This window comes from Ambystoma mexicanum, chromosome 4p (genome assembly GCF_040938575.1).
Source record: "Ambystoma mexicanum isolate Mex_15411 chromosome 4p, UKY_AmexF1_1, whole genome shotgun sequence".
Lineage (NCBI taxonomy): Eukaryota > Metazoa > Chordata > Amphibia > Caudata > Ambystomatidae > Ambystoma > Ambystoma mexicanum.
The window spans coordinates 137,147,741-137,167,404 of record NC_090927.1 but is presented as its reverse complement, the minus strand read 5'-3'; the positions used below and the strand labels follow the sequence as shown (position 1 = coordinate 137,167,404).

Below are 19,664 nucleotides of genomic sequence, written 5' to 3'. Positions count from 1 at the left end.
AAGGTGTGCATCGACCTCCACGTAGCAGCCCTGCGATGTCCAGCAGGGGCACACAGATAGGAACGCCGTGGTAGCAGCGATCGCTCTGGTCGAATGCGCTCTCGGATGGCCAGGCAACGGTCAGTTTGCCAACCGGTGACAGTGCATGATGCAGCCGGAGAGCCATCCGGAAATGGAAGCCTTCAAGAGGGCCTTCCCTTGGTTCACAGGTCCAAAGTTCACAAACAGCTGTGATGTCTTCCGAAAACTCTTTGTGCGGTCCACGTAGAACTTCAGCGCTCTAGCTACATCCAGCAAGTGCAAAGTCCTCTCGGCTGGTGACGAAGGCGACGGGAAGAAAACTGGTAACAACAAGGGCTCGTTGAGGTGGAAGTCAGACGGCACCTTGGGCATGAAGGAGGGGTGCGTCCTCAGCACCACCCTCGTCTCGTGGAAAGTCAAGTACGGAGGCTTGCAGGAGAGGGCCTGGATCTCTCCCACTCGTCATGCAGAGGTGATGGCCACAAGAAACCCTGTCTTCCACAATAAGTACTTCAACTGGGCCGAATGCAGAGGCTCGAATGGCGGCCCCATGAGCCTGCTCAGCACCACGTTGAGCTCCCACGTCGGGGCCAAAGCCTTCACCGGCGGGAATGAACGGAACAGTCCTTTCATAAACTCCTTCACCAGGCGATGGGACCACAGAGATGATCGCCCAGGAGTTCTGGTGTGGCGGGAAATCGCTGCTAGATGGATCTTGATGGAGGCATGAGCTAGCCCCGCTTTGGCCAGCGATCGCAGGTACGGCAGCACTCTCAGGGCCGTAATCCGTAGGGGGTTAATCTGTGCGTGGCACCAGACAGAGAACCTCTTCCATTTGTGTCCGTAGCACTTCAGAGTTGAGGACGCCCTGGCCTTTGCAAGCACCTCCTTGCAGTCCGCCGGGATATCATACCCTCCAAACTCTAGTGCTGCAGGAAACAGGCCTGCAAGTTCAGCGACCCCGGGTCGTGATGGAGGATGGCGCCTCCTTCTCTGGAGAGAAGATCCGCGTCCGTCGACAGTTTGACTGGGGGAGGCCGCTGACAAGTCCAGAAGATCCGGGAACTAGATCTGCCTTGGCCACGCCGGTGCGACGAGGATCATCCTGCACCGGGACCTCTTGAGTTGGTTGATGAATCGCAGCAGCAACAGCAGGGGGGGGGGGGGGAACAACGCATACAGGAACAGGCCGTCCCAGGGGAACAAGAAAGCATCCCCCACGCTCCTCGGCTGGGGAAACCTGCTGGCGAACCTCTGGCACTTGGAGTTCGTAGCTGTTGCGAACAGGTCGATCTGGGGTTTGCCACATCATTGGAAGAGTCGATCCGCTGGATCCTGACACAGCTCCCACTCATGGCACAGGCGCAGCTCCCTGCTGAGTGAGTCGGCGATGGTGTTCTTTATTCCTGCCAGATGGAAGGGCACCAGAAACGTCCCCTGGGCGACGGCCCAGTGCCACAGATCATGGGCCTCCTTGGATAGGGCTGGGGATCTGGTGCCTCCCTGCTTCCGGATGTAGAACATTGTGGTGGTGTTGTCGGTGAAGACCCTCACCACCTTGCCCTTGAGGGACGGAAGGAACGACCGGAGGGCCCAGAACACGGCTCGGAGCTCCAGGATGTTGATGTGGAGTGACCTCTCCTCTGGGAGCCAAAGGCCTCTTGCATGGAGATCTCCAGTGTGCGCTCCCCATCCCTCCAGGGAGACTCCCAAGATACGATCAGGTCTTTCCCACCTAAAGTCGGTAATGTAAGGGTCACCAGACTCTTATACGCCAATAACCTGATCATATTGGACCACACACAGGTTGGCCTCCAACGCCAACTCGACAACCTCGCACAATACACCAAGGATAACAACCTGGAGATCAACAAATCAAAAACAAAAATCTTGATCCTTCAGAAACAGGGGAACAAAAAGAAAGTTTACAGTGATTCCGCCATCAGTCAAAAATCAAAATTGTCTCAACTTTCAAGTACCTGGGAGTCGAAATCGACAGCTCTAAGAAAGCACTGAGTATGCAGCAAACTATGGACAAAGACCAAGAATCTAACCGCCCAACTACAAGCAGTTGACAGGAAATATGGCAAATAAGGCAAAAGTAATCCCGTCACTAACCTACGGCATGGACGCAACACCTGCAATCCTGCTCTCGCTGTGGGATAAATTGGAAGGTTTAATCTGGAGAGCAGTACTAGGACTTCCCAAATCTACATCCTCTGCAGCAATAAGACATGAACTAGGTCTACTCTCCCTAAGCGCAGTTGTGGCCCAAAGTACTATTCAACTCTTCAGAAAAATCCGAGACCCTGAGAACCTCCAAAGTTACCGTATGATTGCTGAGGAAATTGCCAATGGAATTAACCAATTCCTTAATAACTGGGTCAAAACTCAAAAACAAATATTGCAGGAGATAGCCTGCTCTGAAGAACAACTACTCCAAAACCCACTAAGAATTCAATCAAAAATGGAATGGTTAGACTGGATAAACACCAACAAAAAAGCAGTATCAAATAAACTACTAAGCCATCTGCCACCGGTTTTCAACAAACTTAAAGAGCCCATGGGGTACTGTACCAAATACCCAAGTAAACTCTTAATGAAAACCCTATTGAAAGCACGCCTCAACCGGCTAGCTACTCAGGAAATCTTAACAATCGGAGAAGCATCCAAAGAGAAAGCCTGATGACTTTGCAAAGACCCGTAAACTATAGAATCAATCAGGCACCTCCTGATGGTCTGTACGGCAATAGAACAAGAAAGGAACGCCATTTTCGGTCCTCTATTCATAAACTCTTGTCGACGACAAAGACATATGGTGAACCGTCACATCACAGGAGCCCAAAACTAAATGGCTAATACCTACAGCTAAACTCCTAAGCATCGCCATGGAGAAGGCCAACCAACTTCAACAGGAAAACTCATCTAGCTAGTAGATGATTTCGGAACTTTATCCATTCACAGCACCTGTGTTAACCTTGCCGCGGTCACGATCAGTAAAAGCAGTTAACATTTCTCAGCCGTCGAAACTTTTCTTCTTTACATTCAATGAAAATGTCTAAAAATCTAAAAAGATTATATACAAATAAAAAATTAAAAAATAGTAAAAGTCAAAAGAAAATTTGGGCTCAGGGGAGTACAACAAATGCAAACAAAAACAGTATAGACTGAAGGCATCATGAAGCAAGACAGATAACAGATTCAAAAGTTCAAAATAAAATGGTTTATTAAATCAAATGTCAGGATGGTTAAATGCCTAACTTGCTCTATGCTAAGGTGGGATTTCTCGACCTGGACGAAACTAAGGACAGTCTGAGTCAGAGTTCAACTTAAAAGTCTGTGTCCAAAGCCCATCTTTGCTAAACAACGTGTAGGGATGTCAATAACTAAAGTAAATGGTGATCAACACAAGGGTATGAGCTTCTTCCAGCTCCTAGCTTCTTCAGCTCCCCTTCCCAAGTTCAAACAAGTTCTGCAAAAGTCTTGAGATTACCTTTCTCAAGTTCAAACTGTTACACAAATACTTGGTGTTCCCTTCCCCAAGGTCAAGTCAGCACCGTTCCACACAATCCTCTGGGTTACCGCTCAGCCAACACAGTACCCAAGAAAGGGGTCTTGAGGGCTCCATCCTGAAGAGAGTATGTGTAGTTCAACAAGCCTCAGGGTTCCCTTCCCCAAGCAACGTATCAACTTCTAATTGGTTTCAGTCTTTCAAGCTTCAACATAATTTCAGGTCAACTTGACACTTCTTCTGGATTGCATTAACAGTTCACTTAAAATGCTCCTTCTTGCTTTCTTTCACAATGTCTTTGGTTTTCACATTTGAGGGATCCCTGGTCTAGGCGCAGTCGTCAGACCACACGGTCCATCCATCACAGGTCGGGCAACCAGGAACCCTGGGCTCTTCAACACAGAGGTCCTTCTGTATGTGCCCCGGTGTACAGATTGACATTCACTTAGCTTCTCCCTGTCGGCCTCTTGACTATGTGCAGGTTCACACTTTCTTGGCTCTTCCTGGTTAGCCCATCTCGGGGCCTTGCTGCACTGTATTAATTCCTAAAGTTCACTTTGTGGTGGTCTTATTTATTCCCCACCTTTCTGCCATGCTCTTTCACATTTGCACTCTTATTTAGTAGGTTTGCTTTAAATGGGCACTTTTCCCCCTTTAAATTTCATCATCGTGTAGCCTTGCCCACAAAGGTTTAATTCAGTTCGTCATTCAATATTGTGATCAGTCTTTCATGCTTTGTAAAGAGCGTTTTCCGTCGTTCCCTTCGCTATATAACGCTTTAATTGACAAGAGATACAAACACTGTTTCCTAGTTCTGGAAATTCTTACACGCGACTGGTCTCTCAGTTGCCATTTGAATTAAATGCACAAGCAATCGTCTGCTACTTAGTTTAAGCTTGCATGTCTGTCCAGACAACGGGAATCGCTGTAACCATACTGCAGCGTTCCTTTCAGTGTTTGCGTGCATATTAGTCTGGGATTTCATGGCTAAGAGAAAGTCGCCGGCCTCTTTGAAGTGTCTGGGTTGCATGGCGAAACCTGTTGCGCACTGCTGCTGCTTCTGGCTTCCCACCCGGCCTTCAGACTGTTCCTTAGACCCTCCGATCAGCATGTCGGAACCAACGAGCAACTTTCGTCACAGATTTACAGTTCCCTGCTTTCTGCTGCATGAGCTCTGCCACACGAAGAACAAGCTTCTTGGCCACTCAAGGGATTAGGATTCAAGCATCCAAGAACCCTCATTCCCATCATGCTCTGCTCCTGATGGCCCAGTCTGCGACAGCCCTCACTGCTACCACGCATCTTCTGCTTCAGACTGCTCACACCAGCCGCTGCAAAAATAAACATGACAGTTTCTCCTTCTCTTCTTTTGTCCCCGTTCTCGGTCCCAGCCTTCTCTTGGCTCTCAAACAAGACTCTCTCCCTGGTGTGCAGCCCCACCTCTTATACTGCCTAGGAGTATTAATGTCCACAGGTGTGGGCCATTAAGTCCAATTGCCTGACCTTTAGGCAACCTATTTGTGGGACATGCCCGACTTCCACAATAGTACTCATGCAGTCTTCTGTGTCGTCTCAGTACTAGAGTGGTGAAAACACCCATTAGTGTTCACTACTCCTAGTCGCCTCTTCCTTGTCCCAGTACTGTAATAGGTCAAATAAGGGAAAACGAGGGGAGATCTCTTACAGTAGCCCATAAAGGATGAGGAAGGGTTAGGTTGGTTTTCAGAGGAAAAAGGGATACCACGTCTTGCCTGTGGGTACCCCAATCCCAAAGGCCCCTCCACCCAGCCCACCCTTGCTTCTCCACCCCCAGGGCCAGGATCCAAAAGCAACAACCTTTCCCTACCACCTGAGAAGAGGAACCAGGGGGAGTAGGAGTTAGGATACCCTCAGGTTTCACACAAGAAAATGTGGGGGATTACATGGATCAGGGATTAAATGGAAGGATGGTAGAATAGCAGTAAGATTCTTTGGTAAAAAGGGTGGATGGGGGGGGAAAAGCTAAACAAGGAACGTGAATGTGTTTAAGAGTCCAATTATTATACAAATTGAATATAATTGAAATGGATTTACATTAAGCCGGCAAAAGACACTGAGGGGCATGAAACTCACTTGAACTTTAGGTTCACTGAGGGCACAATGTAATGCTGGACTTAAATCATTACTTAATGCATAAGAGCACGCGCACTGAACATATTTCACTGCAGTCACTGTTGTACAACAGGGAATTGGCAGACGATTTTATTTTGTACCCAGTAGCCTGAAACAAATGTTATTCGGTTTTGCTGCTCTACCCACTTCTTCCACATGCTCAAGACATACATTTGTTTTATGTGTATCAATTGTGAAAAGTGTAGTATAGCGCTATGACACAAGTATAGGTGTTACTATTGTGTTATTTTCCAAAATGTTTTTCACTCGGAATTTTCAAACTATGTATTTGAATATGGATTCCTCCAGATTACCAACTCTACCCCATCACGTATGATGACCCGTAATGATCCATCATCTCCCCCGTGGTCTTTACATGGAAAAGCTTGGAACCTTCCTCACTCAACAGTATCCACATTCACAGATGTCACATACTCTGCCTCAAGATATCCTACATCAAAGACATCCACAGGCTCAAAGTCTGCTTCACAATAATCCAGTTGTGGCCGTCTAGTGCTGAGATGAACAAGTTACTAACCCCTGGTAACATTCAACTGGATGTTCCTCCCACTTATTCCTCATCTTTGATATTCAATATCCAGCTTCAGCTGCTTCGGAAACTTTTCGGCAGAGGCTGCTGTGCATCGACTAGGTCCCTCGAGGGCCTCTGTCTCGAGGAGGTCATCAAAGGCATATACAGCACGCGCAGTGCCCGTTGGCTTCAGTTCTGTTTATTTTCCTTACAGTAGAAATACCGGCATAACCACGGGAATGACCATACTCAGACCTGAAGGAACAAAATCTGTAATAACATATGAAATCCTACTGTGGGGTAGAGAGGATGATGAGGAATAAGAGGTAGAAACATCCAGTCGAAAGAATGTTACCAGGGGTAAGTAACTTTCTTTGAATGGATTGTGTCCACCCATGTACTCCTCATCTTTGATAGACTCCCAAAGCAGTGTGATTTGGTGGAGTGAGTAGAATTTAGTTTTAATGGTTATGAACCGAACGCAGGATGTCTTTTCCAAAGCTCCCATCCTGACAGAGGGCAGACTCCACGCAGTAATGGCTTGTGAACGTGTGGATAGTAGACCACGTTGCTGCTTCACAAATACTTTTTATGGGTACACCCCTTTGCAGGGCTGTAGAGGTAGCCATGCACCTGTTGGAATGGGCCCTTAAACCTTCATGCAGATCCTTCCCTGCCAGTCTAACATTGGGATAGCCAGCATGATCCACCTGGATAAGATCTGTTTAGTAACAGCCCGACACAGTTTGTGGCCCGCATAGCCAAAGAAAAGTAGATCAATTCAGAGTTTTGACAGTCTAGCTATATAGAAGCTTAAAGCTCTGCGTGTGTCCAACCTATCTAACCTCTCCTCCTTGATAGGATGAGGTGGCGAATAGAAAGAAGGTAAAACAATGTTCTGTCCTATGTGGAAATCTGAAATGATCATGAAGGTTTAACCATTAGAACAACTTTATGTTTGAGTGGCTTGGATGCAAGTGCCTGCAACTCACTCACTCTACGGGCTGAAGTTAGAGCTAGCAATAGAATGGTTTTAAAGCAGAGGTCTTCAAACAGTGGGGCGTCCCCCCTCCAGGGGGGCGCGGCTGCATCCCAGGGGGGGTGCCAGAGCCCAGCATGAAATGTAAAAAATAAAAAAATAAACATTTAATTTTTCTTTTTTTTTTTTAGATGGAAGAAATGGGAAGGGGCAGCTTACATGGTCAGATTGGGCCATAAAACGGTCTTAGACACCAATGAAAAAATGGCCAGCAGTTGCAAATGGCTATTCAGTGTTTAGTCACAGACTGTTTGAATAGTACCCAAGGGGTTGTTTTTTGTTCCAATGTAAACAAATGGTGATATTTAAAGAATATTTATTCAGCAACAATGGTCAAAACTACTAGCTGCATAGTGAAGTAACTCCTCAAACTGGCCCACATTGGCCAAAAAAGTGCCCCATTTTTACTGGCCTACACTAGCATTTTGCATTTTTGGTATGGTCATCGCCCTATTGCCCTATAGGCCAGTCCAAGCCTGCCGGCTCATCCATAATGGGTGAGGGGGCATCCACCTACTGGCCACCTCACCCATTATGGAGGAGCCGAGGAGCCAGCCCAGTGAAACACTGAGCACTCCCTCAGCTGCTTTTTCCAGCTGAGGGAGTGCTCCTGGGCTGGCTGAACTGTCAAAGGGAAACTCTGTTTGCCTTTGACAGTTCATTTCTCCAGCCGCATATGATCACTGAGCCATGCAACGCTGGGGGTGTTTTGCTTCGCCAGCCTTACATAGCTCATTGGAAATGCTGGCTGGGGCACTGCATGTATGTATGTGCGAGGGGGTGCTCCTGTGCCTCCTCGCACATACGGGCAGAGCAACCTGGAGCGGGGCATTTTAGCAACCACGCGAGGTACATTTATGGCAATTTATTTTTTATTTAAATGTGTATGGATGTGTGTATGCTTGTGTTATGGGACTGTGGTGGGAGCAGGATGGGCGGCAGCACTGGGATAGTGGTGGGAGTAGGGTGGGGAGAGCCCAGGGTCTGTACTGGTAGTAGGGTGCAGTGACGGCACGCAAAAGTTCATAGCGATTTCTACATACTATTCATCTGGCACTTTTGGGGGGGGGCCGGCCGGCCTGCCCAAACTTTGTTCAGGGGGGGCCGACGCCAAAAAAGTTTGAGGACCACTGTTTTAAATGTAAACAACCATAAAGCACATGAGTGTAAAGGTTCAAAGGGTACACACATTAGGAATTTTAGAACCAGATTAAGGTCCCAAACTGAAACCTGGAAAGGAGATGGGGGGAACACATTGGTGAGCCCCTTTAGAAATTGTTTCAACAGTGGAATTTTGTATTATGAGCATACTTCTGACGAGCGCTTAAAGATGGGTAGCGCCTCCAAATAGCCTTTAATAATTTCAACCTGGAGCCCCAGATTGGCCAAGGATAGTAAAAAGGATAACACTTTGCATAGAAAAGTGTCTACATTCTTTTCCCTGCACCAGCTGCATAATTTGCGCCAAGGGCAACGGTACAAGGAGTTTGTTGCTAGCCTTCTGGCCGAATGCAAAATCTCCATTATGTCATCTGGAGGGTCCCAATCCTTGTATGTCAGCTTCTCGGAAACCAAGCATGAAGGCTGAGTGTCCTGACCCCTGGATGGACAACCTGACCCTCCTTTCGTGAGAGAAGATCCTCTCTTTTTCTAAGACGTACTGGAGGGCAGATGGACATGTCCAGAAGGTCCAGGTACCACATCCTCCTGGCCCAATCTGGGGCAATTAGGATCATGTGTTTCCCTGAACTTTCTCAACCTCCTGATCATGTGAGGCATGACGGAGACTTGAAACACATACAAAAGTGGAAACTCCCAGTCCAACACAAAGACATCTCCTAGAGATCCTCTTGGGAGAAATTCCATGGAGCAGTACAGTTCGCACTTCCGGTTGACACTGGTCGCAAACAGATCCACCTGAGGGGTTCCCCAAAGGGTGATCTCCTGAAGGACTCCCTGCGCTTGTTCCCACTCGTGGGCAACTGCTCTTCGTGCTCAGAGTCTGCCGCCTTCTCTTCTCCGGCTAGATGATCTTCCGATAAGAGATTCCTTCTTGTACTGCCCAGAACGAGAGCAGCATTGCTTCTCTTTACAGTGGTAGTGACCCCTACACCACCTCTCTTCTTGTGGTAGTAAATGGCCACTGTGTTGTCAGTCATTATCAAGACATTCTTTCCTTGTACAGAGGACAGGAAGGCCTTCAGCGCTAGTCTGATTGCCCTCAGCTCCAAAAGATTGATATGCAGTTTGAACTCTGATGGAGACCAACAACCGCTGTCAGACCGTTGGTGTGGGTTCTCCACCTTGTGAGTGAGGCATCCGTCACTTCCTTGATCTCCGGCCATGGTTGCCAAAAGGGTTCTCCCTTCAGAATGTTTTCCTCAAAGGCCCACCACAGTAGATCCTGAAGTAGGTCTGTCTTGCAGGTTCGAATCCCGGCAAGGCCAACTCAGCCTTTCATCCTTCCGAGGTCGATAAATGAGTACCAATTTTGGTTGGGTGATATTGTATGTAAATATGTGCTCTGTAAAGCGCTTTGGATTGAGGCGCTATATAAATAACACATTATCATTATCTTTCCTGTGAACTAGGACCATTGAGTTTTGAGAGCCCATTGAAGGGATCTCATTCTCAGGGCGGGCCTCTGGCACCAGAAAGATGCAGGACGGCATGAGGGTGAGCAAGCTAAAAAAATAAATAAAAAACACAAAGGCAGGGAGATTCTGGGCACTTTGAGATTTCTGGACCATCTGTAGAATGTCTTGAGCCCTCACCTCGGGTGGCGAGCTCTTTCCCAAGGATGTATCCAGAACAGCTCTGAAGAACTGGAGTTTGAGGCGTCATATGGGTCTGTGAAGAGAGTGGCAGGTGACTGAGATGATACCGGACTTATTCGGGAGAACGCACCCTGATCAACCAATCTAGGTAGGGGTAGATGTGAATCCCCCCCCCCTCTCCGGAGACTCGCTGCCACCACTGCAATCAGTTTGGTGAAAACCCTTGAGTGGAGGTTAGCCCGAATGGCAGAACTTTATAATGAGAACCGCCAAATGCAAAGCTCAGGCATTTGCTGTGCTTGAGATGGATAGGCACATGAAAATAAACATCCTGAAGGTCCAATGACACCATCCAATCCTGTAGTTGGAGGGCCTGAAGGATCTGAGAAAGTGTGACCATCTTGAACTTGTCCTTCCTGAGGAACTTGCTCAAGTATCTCAAGTCCAAGATATGTCTCAGTCCTCTGTCCTTTTTGAGTATCAGGAAATAAGGAGAATATCATCCAGTGTTCCTATCCGCTACGCCTTTCTCTAGCAGGGTTAAAATTTCCTGCACAAGGAGCGGATCTGTAATCCTCAAAGAGTGGTTCCCCGGTGGATTGCTCTGAGGTCTCTGTATGAAAGGAAGGCAGTATCCATGGGCTATGGTTTCCAAGGCCCAAGCATCCAAAGTAATGTCGCGCCATTCTACTAGATGCTAAGATAGTCTGCACCCCCACTGGTGAACTGATACTCAAGACCTAAGAGGTTTTGAGGCGGGTGATGCAGTGGCAGATGGTAAAGATGCCCCCGTTGAGCTGGCTTCGCCCCTCCCCCTCCTCCACCATGAGGGAATCTTCTTTGCCCACTTTGACCAGCCATTCCTCTCGCCCTTCCAACTGAGGAGTAGTAGTGAAAAGATCTACCCCTCCAAGACTGTCCACTAGGTCGAAAAGGCTGAGGTTGCCCAATAGCGGCACCTAAAGATATGGCTGCCGCCTTTGAGGTCTGCAACTTCAAGCCTCTTGTCAGCCTTGTTGCAAAAAAGAGGAGCCATATTAAGGTGTCTGGATTGCACACCCGGTGCAAACCGGACTTCAACCACTCAAATCTGTGCATAACGGTGCTAGTAACCATGGCTTTGCTGATGCTGTCAGCAGAATCCAGACCTGACTGAAGAGACTTGCATGGCTTCTTTGCCATCTCCAACTATGGCTAAAAAAAACTCTCATCCCCTTTGGGAATGTGCTCTGCCGCCATGGAAATGCAGACCCATAGAGCGACTGTAAATTTCTCAAGGGTACATGTGGAGTTGGCGGATTTGAGCGCCACACTCCCCGCAGAAAATACATTCCTTGCTAATCCATCTACTCTTTTGTCGTCCCTATCTGGAGAGATGGTAGGGTAAGCCGGTTGCTTAGAAGTTGCAGTAGCTGCCTGTACCACCAGACTCTCTGAAGAGAGGCGTTTTGACAGGTATTCGTGTGTTACTACTGAAAAGGCAGTACTTCTTGGCAAAGTTTTTATTCACAGCATCCGAAGTATATTGGTTTCTGGCGTTTCCCAATTCATAGCCACCCTTTTTTGCAGAGCAATGTGAAAGGTTATATAGGATCCGACTGGGGACCCTTATCCAGGATGTCTGTCAGATCATCCTGTTCGAATGGCAATGGAGGCCTACTCCACCCCATGTAGTCCACTACTTTGGACATGAGCTGCCTGTAGGACGCATCAGCAAGCTCCCCAGACTCTGGCCTCCCAAACGCTAGCTCAGGTGAGGCGTCTACTCCATTGGCCATCTGCAGGTTGTCATAAAGGTCTCAACCTTGACTCCTCCAAGATAAAACTTTCTGGTACATTAGGCGTACCAAATTGAGCCTCATTATCTGAGGGCTCATTCTCATATACAGAAGTAAGGGACTTAAAACAGTCCTTTCTTGGTCGAAGCACATAGGTCTTTTGAGGTATCAGGGGTTTTAGGTATCAGGTATTCTGCTGTGCTGGATGGGGGAGGTCCTGGATTGACTGGTCTTCGGCAGAATCCTTTGTGAAGCCTGTCGAGGCTCCAGAGTGTCTGAAGACAGGAAACGAGGGAGGTGTCCAAAACTCCCTCATTCTTGGTCTTCTGGCATGTCCTGCCTGGAATAAGGTCCAACAGGGAGACTGGCTGTCCTTAAATGACAGCCATCCCAAAAAGTGTGAATGTAGCATGAGTGCTGATTGACTGGGTTCCTGGATAAATAGCTTGGATCCAGAGGCTGAAGACAAGTCAACCACTGGAGCTGAATCCAATGAGGACGAAGAGAAGATGCCTGTAGCTACTTCCAGCGACCAGAGATGCATCCTGAGTGACTGCTGCTGTGCTGACCCCTTCTACCACATGAAAGAGGAGACACAGAGGACGTCTCCTTCCCTTGGACTGGTGGGACTAGTCAGTCTTAAGAAGATTTGCATTTTGAGCCATCGCACAACAAGCTGTGACCTCTACCTGGGCTGCAAACCACAAGTACCTAGAGACCTCGAGCCGAGTGCTATGCATCATCTTCCAAAGAATGAATCTTCCTGAAACTTCCTGCCGGACCTCCAGAAGCAAGATACCACTCCTTGAAATACCCTCACAAGAGTGCTGGACTGAGAGAGCGGCACATCGTTCGGACGAGAACCGTTCATCTGGTGTCTTGAAAAGGACAACAAAATCACAGAGCTGCGAGAAGCAACAAAGAATCCTTTGCCGAGAGACATTCCACTCCACTGCTGCTGCAAAATACTATCCAGTGTCCTTTCTTTCATCCGAAGACCAAGAATCCAGTGACCAGGTCCTGTAGCTGCTGCATCACAAGGGCGTCGGCCTGCATCATCTTCACTACTAAGGTACTTTGAGACTCAAGGTAATACTTAGTATTGCACTGTAACTCTAATCGTGTGGTTGGGAGTTTGCCCATCCACGTTCACCCAAGCCCAACACTGGAATGCATTCAGGGAGCCTTATACAAAGTCCCACAACCCATATATCTACTACAAAGTCTTGCACTTACTTGTTACAGAAGATATCCTCTGGAACTCTGACTTTCCTACAGTTTGTGCTTTATCCTGTTCTGCCTATAGCTGGCCATTGGACCACCTGCCCCCTTCTGCCTCTGAGAACACTCATATCAAGATTAGGGAAGGATTGCTAAAGCATAAGGCCTCTATGGAGGAAATGTAACAGTACTTACGTGCTAATGTTTGTAGTGTAACTGCATTACAACAACAGAATAAGTTACAAAAATGTATGACTCACTAGCTGTTCCCGGCCACTCGTTGCTGTGGCTTAGTCTGGTTAAAAAGGAAAAGGAAGAAAAGAGAAAGCGCACGTTTCTAATATGTTTAATTTCACAATGGCTCTGGCGTTTCTCCAAGTTAACAGTTTAATTTTCCTGGTGGCACAACACATTTTTTGTTTCTCCATTAAATTTCAGAGCCTTGCAATAAGGACACAGTTCAGTCATGGTGCCAATGAGAACATGCCGGCTCAAACTATAATCAACTGGGTTGTACTGGAATGCAAGGCGATTGTAATTGCTGAGCATGGAGTCGTGTGTGATGCTGATGTGCTGTTTCTCTTTAACGTCTTTCAGCCACCCTTAGCCTGTCGCGTTCATTCTGTTGAGAACGAAGCAGATCTTAAGCTGCAGAACGCGAGCGCTGTGCTCGCAACTGTGCATCCTGAAGTCTAGACGCACGTCGCTCTGCTGCTTCCTCAGCACGAATTTGAGCCACGGAAACATTGAAATCGAATCGTAAAATATTTAATATAGTGTGTGTTGCTTACGTCCAGCAGATGGCGCTGTTTTGCAGTAAAATATTTAGTATAGCGTGTGTTGCTTACGTCCAGCAGATGGCGCTGTTTTGCAGTAAAATATTTAGTATACCGTGTTTTTCAGAAAAAGTATGTTTTTACCTGTCACAGGTGTGACATCTATGTATAGTAGGTATATAAAAACACGCGCCTATTCGAATGCAACGTTGTGTCAAAATTTCAAAGCAATCAGTGATAGATATTGAATTGCATACTGCCATTCAGATTACTCATCTTTGAATTGTGTCTACTATTCTAAAAAGTAATTACAATGTTTACTACAAAGTTGTTTTTTACTTAACTTGAATTGCATACTGCCATTCTAGAAGTCTTTCACATTGTGGTTTACTTACCAGACTTATTGTATTGGTTTTACATTGTGTTTGCTAATTGTGCTAGTACTTACCTTTCTGAAGAATTGCTCTGTGTGCGCATATATGGGATATATTACTAACTGTAATCATATTTCTGGTGCTTGTATCTGCTTAGATTCACATACTCTGCGTAGTCGACATCTAGTGAAGTCGCAGTGTTTTACAAGATTTGTTTTTGAAACTCAAAAACGGATGTCTACAGGGCGTGTTAGTAATACTATCCCTATAAAGTAAAGGATGGCTTTTTAGTTCAACTGTTTTTGCTCCGCGACCTTCCAATCCAACTGTAAAGATGATCTGGGTGCTGTGTCTTTTTAGAGTATGACAGTTATAAAGCCTAAGACCACTTATTCCAGTAATTTTCACAATACTCTATTAAAGACAAGCATCAAAGATATTTGTCATCACCGTTTCATTCTACATATAATGGTGCCCTTTAGATGACACGTGTTTTGGTCAAAAGACCTTTTTCAAATCAGGGCATGTTCATTTGTCCATTAGTGCCTTTTGGTTTGATTCACTATCATATTGGGTTAAATCCCAGTGAATCATGGAGTGTTATGTCCTTCACGTCGGAGCCAACGCGAAGGACACAACACTCCATAATTTGAGCGTTGTATTCCTGCACTCTTCAGGGGGGTCTTCGACAGCCTTCCCAAACACGTTTGGCTCCACCAGCAGATTTAAGAGGTTCGCCCGAGTCTCTAATTTGAACGTGGTTTGTCTGAGCCAGGCGTGGAGCATGATGAGCGTACCCCTCTGCTATGATGTGCCTTGCATTATCTGCCGCACCAAGGTTGTTTTTCAGTATGCAGTTTGATATCTGCTTGCATTCATAGATAGGCTTTAACAATTCATTCTTTAGGGGTTCTGTGACAGCTACAATTTGGCATTCCAGGTCATCCCATTGTGGCAGCCATAACTAGCTAAAAGCGTAGTGTTGCTGGTGATTCTGGTCTGGTATGCTGCAGAGGAGGCGACCTTTCTCACGAAAGTATATATTTTTTTGCTTTCCTTGTCTGGCAGGGCCTCTGCCGACGCCAGAGGAGTGCCTGCCCTCTTTCTGGTGGTGGTGACCACTAAGGAATCTGGTTTAACCCTAATAAACAGGGGGTCAGTGGGCACCGGTCTGAACAGTTTCTCTATTCTGGGGTTGACCACCCTTGTGAGACTAGGCACCAGTAGGGATGGCTGGATGAGTCTTTGGACAGACTGCAGGAGTGGAATAAACTGGGTGGCAGACCTTTTGTCCCCCAGAATGTCTTCCACAAAGTCCTTGTTGACCTGTGCCTCCTGAGTGTCGATATTAAAGTGTTGTGCCGCCTTTGGTAGCAGTTCGTTGTACTGTAGTTGGTTGTTAACAGGTGAATCTGCTACCGGCTGGTCCTGGTGGTCTGGCGACTGGATCACGTAAACGTCGTAGGCACATAATTTGCTTGGTCTCGACTATAAACGTCCCCTTGAGATCCTGGGCCGTGTGACCCGGACGGGTCGTCATAATACAAGTCCTGAGAGGCGTTCTTGGTAGGTCCGAGGCCAGGGTGCCTAGAGCAAGAGGTGCTGGGCTGTGGCTCAAGAGACGACCTTTTGGCAGGGGTTTGCTGTGCTGGGGCCACTAGCGGTGAGGCATCTCTAAGAGTTGACAGTTAGTATGGGTGTCTGTGCATAAAGTCTACGAAACATGACATCCTCAAGATTTTATTGAACTGTTTCGGTGTATACTCACATGAAGGTGGGAAGCCTGTGTGAATTTTTCAGCGACCTTGCTTTAAGCAGGGAAGCATTGACGTGTTTCTTAATTAGCGCATGCATTTTCTTTGTTTTCTTGAGGGACGCCGACCTTTCGCTGCCTGTTCTTCGGCATGCGAAAGGGGGGCCCATTTATGTGCACTGTCCGAACCGACTTTTGGTTTCAGAGGCTTGTCCCCAGGCGAAAGCTTATGCGATAGCCCAGAGGACAGTGAAGAACCTGAGGCTCTCTCCTTGGACACCGCATGGGCTTCGACGCTCGACGGCACAGTCGAGAGTCGGCCCTAGGGTATGTTCTTAGTGTATTTGTGCTTGTGTGTGCCCTGGCCGCCGGGTGTCTTTTCCGTCACAGAACCGCTGGCCTGTTTCTTGGAGTCGGGGCTCCGCACATGGGTTCCGACAAACCCTGCTTGCCTTCGGCATCATTCATGACCCCAATACTGCCCACGCTGAGTCTTCCGTCACGTCCATGGAGGCCTCGGCCTGCATGGCAGGAGTGGCACCGCGTTTGGCCTGCCCATCCTTTAAGGTTTTCGGTCGAAAAAGTTTACAGGATTGACAAACTTTTTCAGGGCGTTCCCTCAGGAGACAGTAATTGCACACTCAGTGCACGTCCTTGCACAGTAATTTTCGGTGGCATGTAGGGCTAAATTTAAAGGGAGTTTTGTCCATTATTGTTTACAAGGGCAGACTGGGGAGAAAAAGGGGAATACAGAGTATGCATTCTCTAAAGAGGTCAGTATGAAGTACCCCCCCCCTCTCTTCCTACTGTAATGGGCCGAAGCACGAAGAGGACCGTGTAGGCCACACCTGGTCGTCGATCAGTCAGTCGTTCACGATGAGGGTGTTCGTCGAAAGCCATCGAGCAGACTTAGCTGTGCGCAAAGCGAATAAAGGAAAGAAAGTCTATGATTAAACTTTCAACAAATTAAAAGTATTAACCTGGAAGAGAACTCTACATTTGCGACCGACTTCAATGGCGGGGAAAAAACTATCTGCGGGATTCAACACGTGAAGGACCATGGGTGGACGTCACACTAGGGATAGTATTACTGGCACGTCCAGTCGCAGTCCCTTTTCAAGTTTCAAAAACAATGTAATATTTCACGACTACCACTAGATGTCGGCCTATGCATACCATGTGATCCAAGCGGACACACGGACACACGGACACACACACACACACACACACACACACCAAGTTCTTTCTACTTTCCTACAGCCCCCTCTCCCTTCTAAGGTAGTGGTACTTGCCTTGAGTGGTATAGGCATATACTAAGAGTTGGAGCTCTGTAATGCCAAGTAGAGTCTTAGAAAGTCCCAATAGGTGGACTTTAGAAAAAACACCCCAACAAGGACCTAGTTATTCTGTTGGTAGGGAACACCCCATAGCACAGGGTTAGCTCAGACTTTCTGACTTATTTAATAAACCTTACTTAAAAATGTCCTCCATGAGTCTGCGTCCTCCTTCTGACCCATCACAACAGGCAAGTACGAAAATATACAAAGGATTAGTCCTTTAAAATAGACACTAAGCAAGTAAAACATCTAGGCAAATATGGTTACACTTACTCCGTTAACACAGGCAACTACTCGGTTGCATGAAATTCAATTAGAGACTTTAGAATAACCAGAGAGCAGTTTATCTAACACTTGGCGAGTACAGCTCTAGGATGATTTGGAGCCTTGTGATCTAAAGTCATCATTTCCAGAGTCACGTTTCAGGTAGGTTTACTAAGATTGGACAATGCCAGTGGTTATGATAAAAAAGACAGAAAGGGAAGTAAATTCTGCAAGTAAACTCACTCAATCCCAGTCACTACAATAGGCCTAGGAAGGGATCTTGGATCAGGCCTCCACCAAACAATGTCAGGAAAGAGTGATTTAGGGTCCGAACTTCACGCCCATATAACTTTATGGAGAACAGGCAGGGTGTGGGGGGAGGGTAGGAAGCACCCCCAGTCATTTCTCCAGAGACCACTGCAGAGCTTCCCGAATCCGTTAGGGGGACCGTTTTCTTTGCTTGGTTTGGTCAAGGGTGGACAAGAGGTCACAGGTGCAGAGGTCACTTTTGGAGACTCGATTTAGATTCAGATGGTATGAGTGTTTAGGAATCGGTTCCAGGCACCTTTTAGCTGAACACCCAAACGAAGAAAAGGGGAAGACTTCTCTGGAGCAGGGGACCCGAGGACATCTCTAGGATGCGAAGACAGATTGTAAAGGAGTCACCAACGATCAGGCAGCGACAGGCAATCTTGGAGGAATTAACAATGGAGAAGGTCCTGCAGGCTTCCTTTGATGTAAAAAAGCGGACAGCACAGGAGTCTTTTAGCACAAGTCGAAGATCCTCCAAGTTCCAAGTATGCGCGCAAACAGCCATGGCTGCAGTGAGGTGGCACAGTAGAGAGCTAGTTAGTCCACTGGTTGGTGGAGGGACACTTCGGAAGGCTCAGAAGATATCAATCCTCAGAAGACCCGCTTCCTCGAGTAGTGGTTGAGACGGACTGGTCACCAATATAGGGGTCGAAGCAGTGACAAAGGTCTTCTTGAGATCAGGCAGAGGAACAGGGCTGGAGTTGGTGCTGTCATCTGAAGAGGTAGTCAACTGGCTGTTCTACCACAGAGGATTTGGTTTCAGTGATGATCCGAAGAATGGGCGCTGGAGTCCTCCATTTATCCAAGATGTGGACCGGACGCTCGCTCAAGACCACCAATGGTGAGGATCTGCACAGTTTCTCCATACGAATTAACAAAATGACAAGGGAAGTAAAGCAGAAGGCTTTGGTTACCCTCAAAACGTCAGGTCAGGTTTCAAAAACAAACAAAAAAGAAAGGGTCTCCCATAGAGGTCTATGGGAGGAAAGCCACAAAAATAAACTCTTGCCATTTTTTAACAGGGGTTGCGTGACATACTGCCATAGCACTGCTGTCATATGCACATTGTTCGTAGCAGCTGCCATGTAAAAAGCAAGCTTTGCATACTGCTGAAAAGGATTTGTTTTCTCCCAAACTTTCAAAAAAAACAATCGGATTCTTACATGTCCATACAAAACAAATGTCATAACATATGCGATTGTTTGCAAATCCCTCTAGGATTAGAAATGACTGCTGCCCCCAAGGTAGAAGCTGCTATGTTGATTTTACCAATAAAGCAAACAATGACAAAAAGCTAATGGTGATGTGCCAACCACTGAAATAGGGCAGAAGGCAGCCTTCTGCTGAGACAGCATTGTATGCTGTAGTGCAGCTACTGCGTTCAGTTGAAGCTGTAACACAATTAAATGCAGAACAGAAATCTAAACACTTACGATGTACCAGAAAGCAAGAATGGCGTTCGCACACCATCAACCACAACCACATTCTTCACTCCAGGCTTGGATAATGTTTTCTTGCTCCTTGTCTGCACAGCACCTAAAAGACAACAAATGAAACCAGTGGATGGAAGGATGCATTTTTGTTCTACACTGAAAACCTATTTGGGGGCAACAGAAGATTGTACAACTCCGTACGGAAGAACAAAACAAGATCGACAGGACAGGCCGTGGAAGCTGGTGAAACAGAGGGGGGGGCCATTTTTAGATTGTGTACATAAATTACGTAGGATGTATGGGCTACCTTTTTAGCTATTCGTGAAGTTGGGAAATTCCCGCAGATGGGGCGAACTTAAAGGTTTTGCGCTACTTTCTAATGTGT

The 19,664-nt window shown here is 47.0% G+C and overlaps 1 protein-coding gene across 2 annotated transcripts in view; it reads right to left on the bottom strand.

Annotated features, from left to right (window-relative positions):
• The window catches only part of HADHB (hydroxyacyl-CoA dehydrogenase trifunctional multienzyme complex subunit beta), a 679,110-nt gene that overhangs the window by 319,629 nt on the left and 339,817 nt on the right, over positions 1–19,664 (bottom strand). For both annotated transcript variants that reach the window (XM_069605580.1, XM_069605579.1), the window contains exon 4: positions 19,280–19,382. In XM_069605580.1, the coding sequence (XP_069461681.1) occupies positions 19,280–19,382 (103 nt within the window). The remainder of the gene's footprint in view (positions 1–19,279; positions 19,383–19,664) is intronic.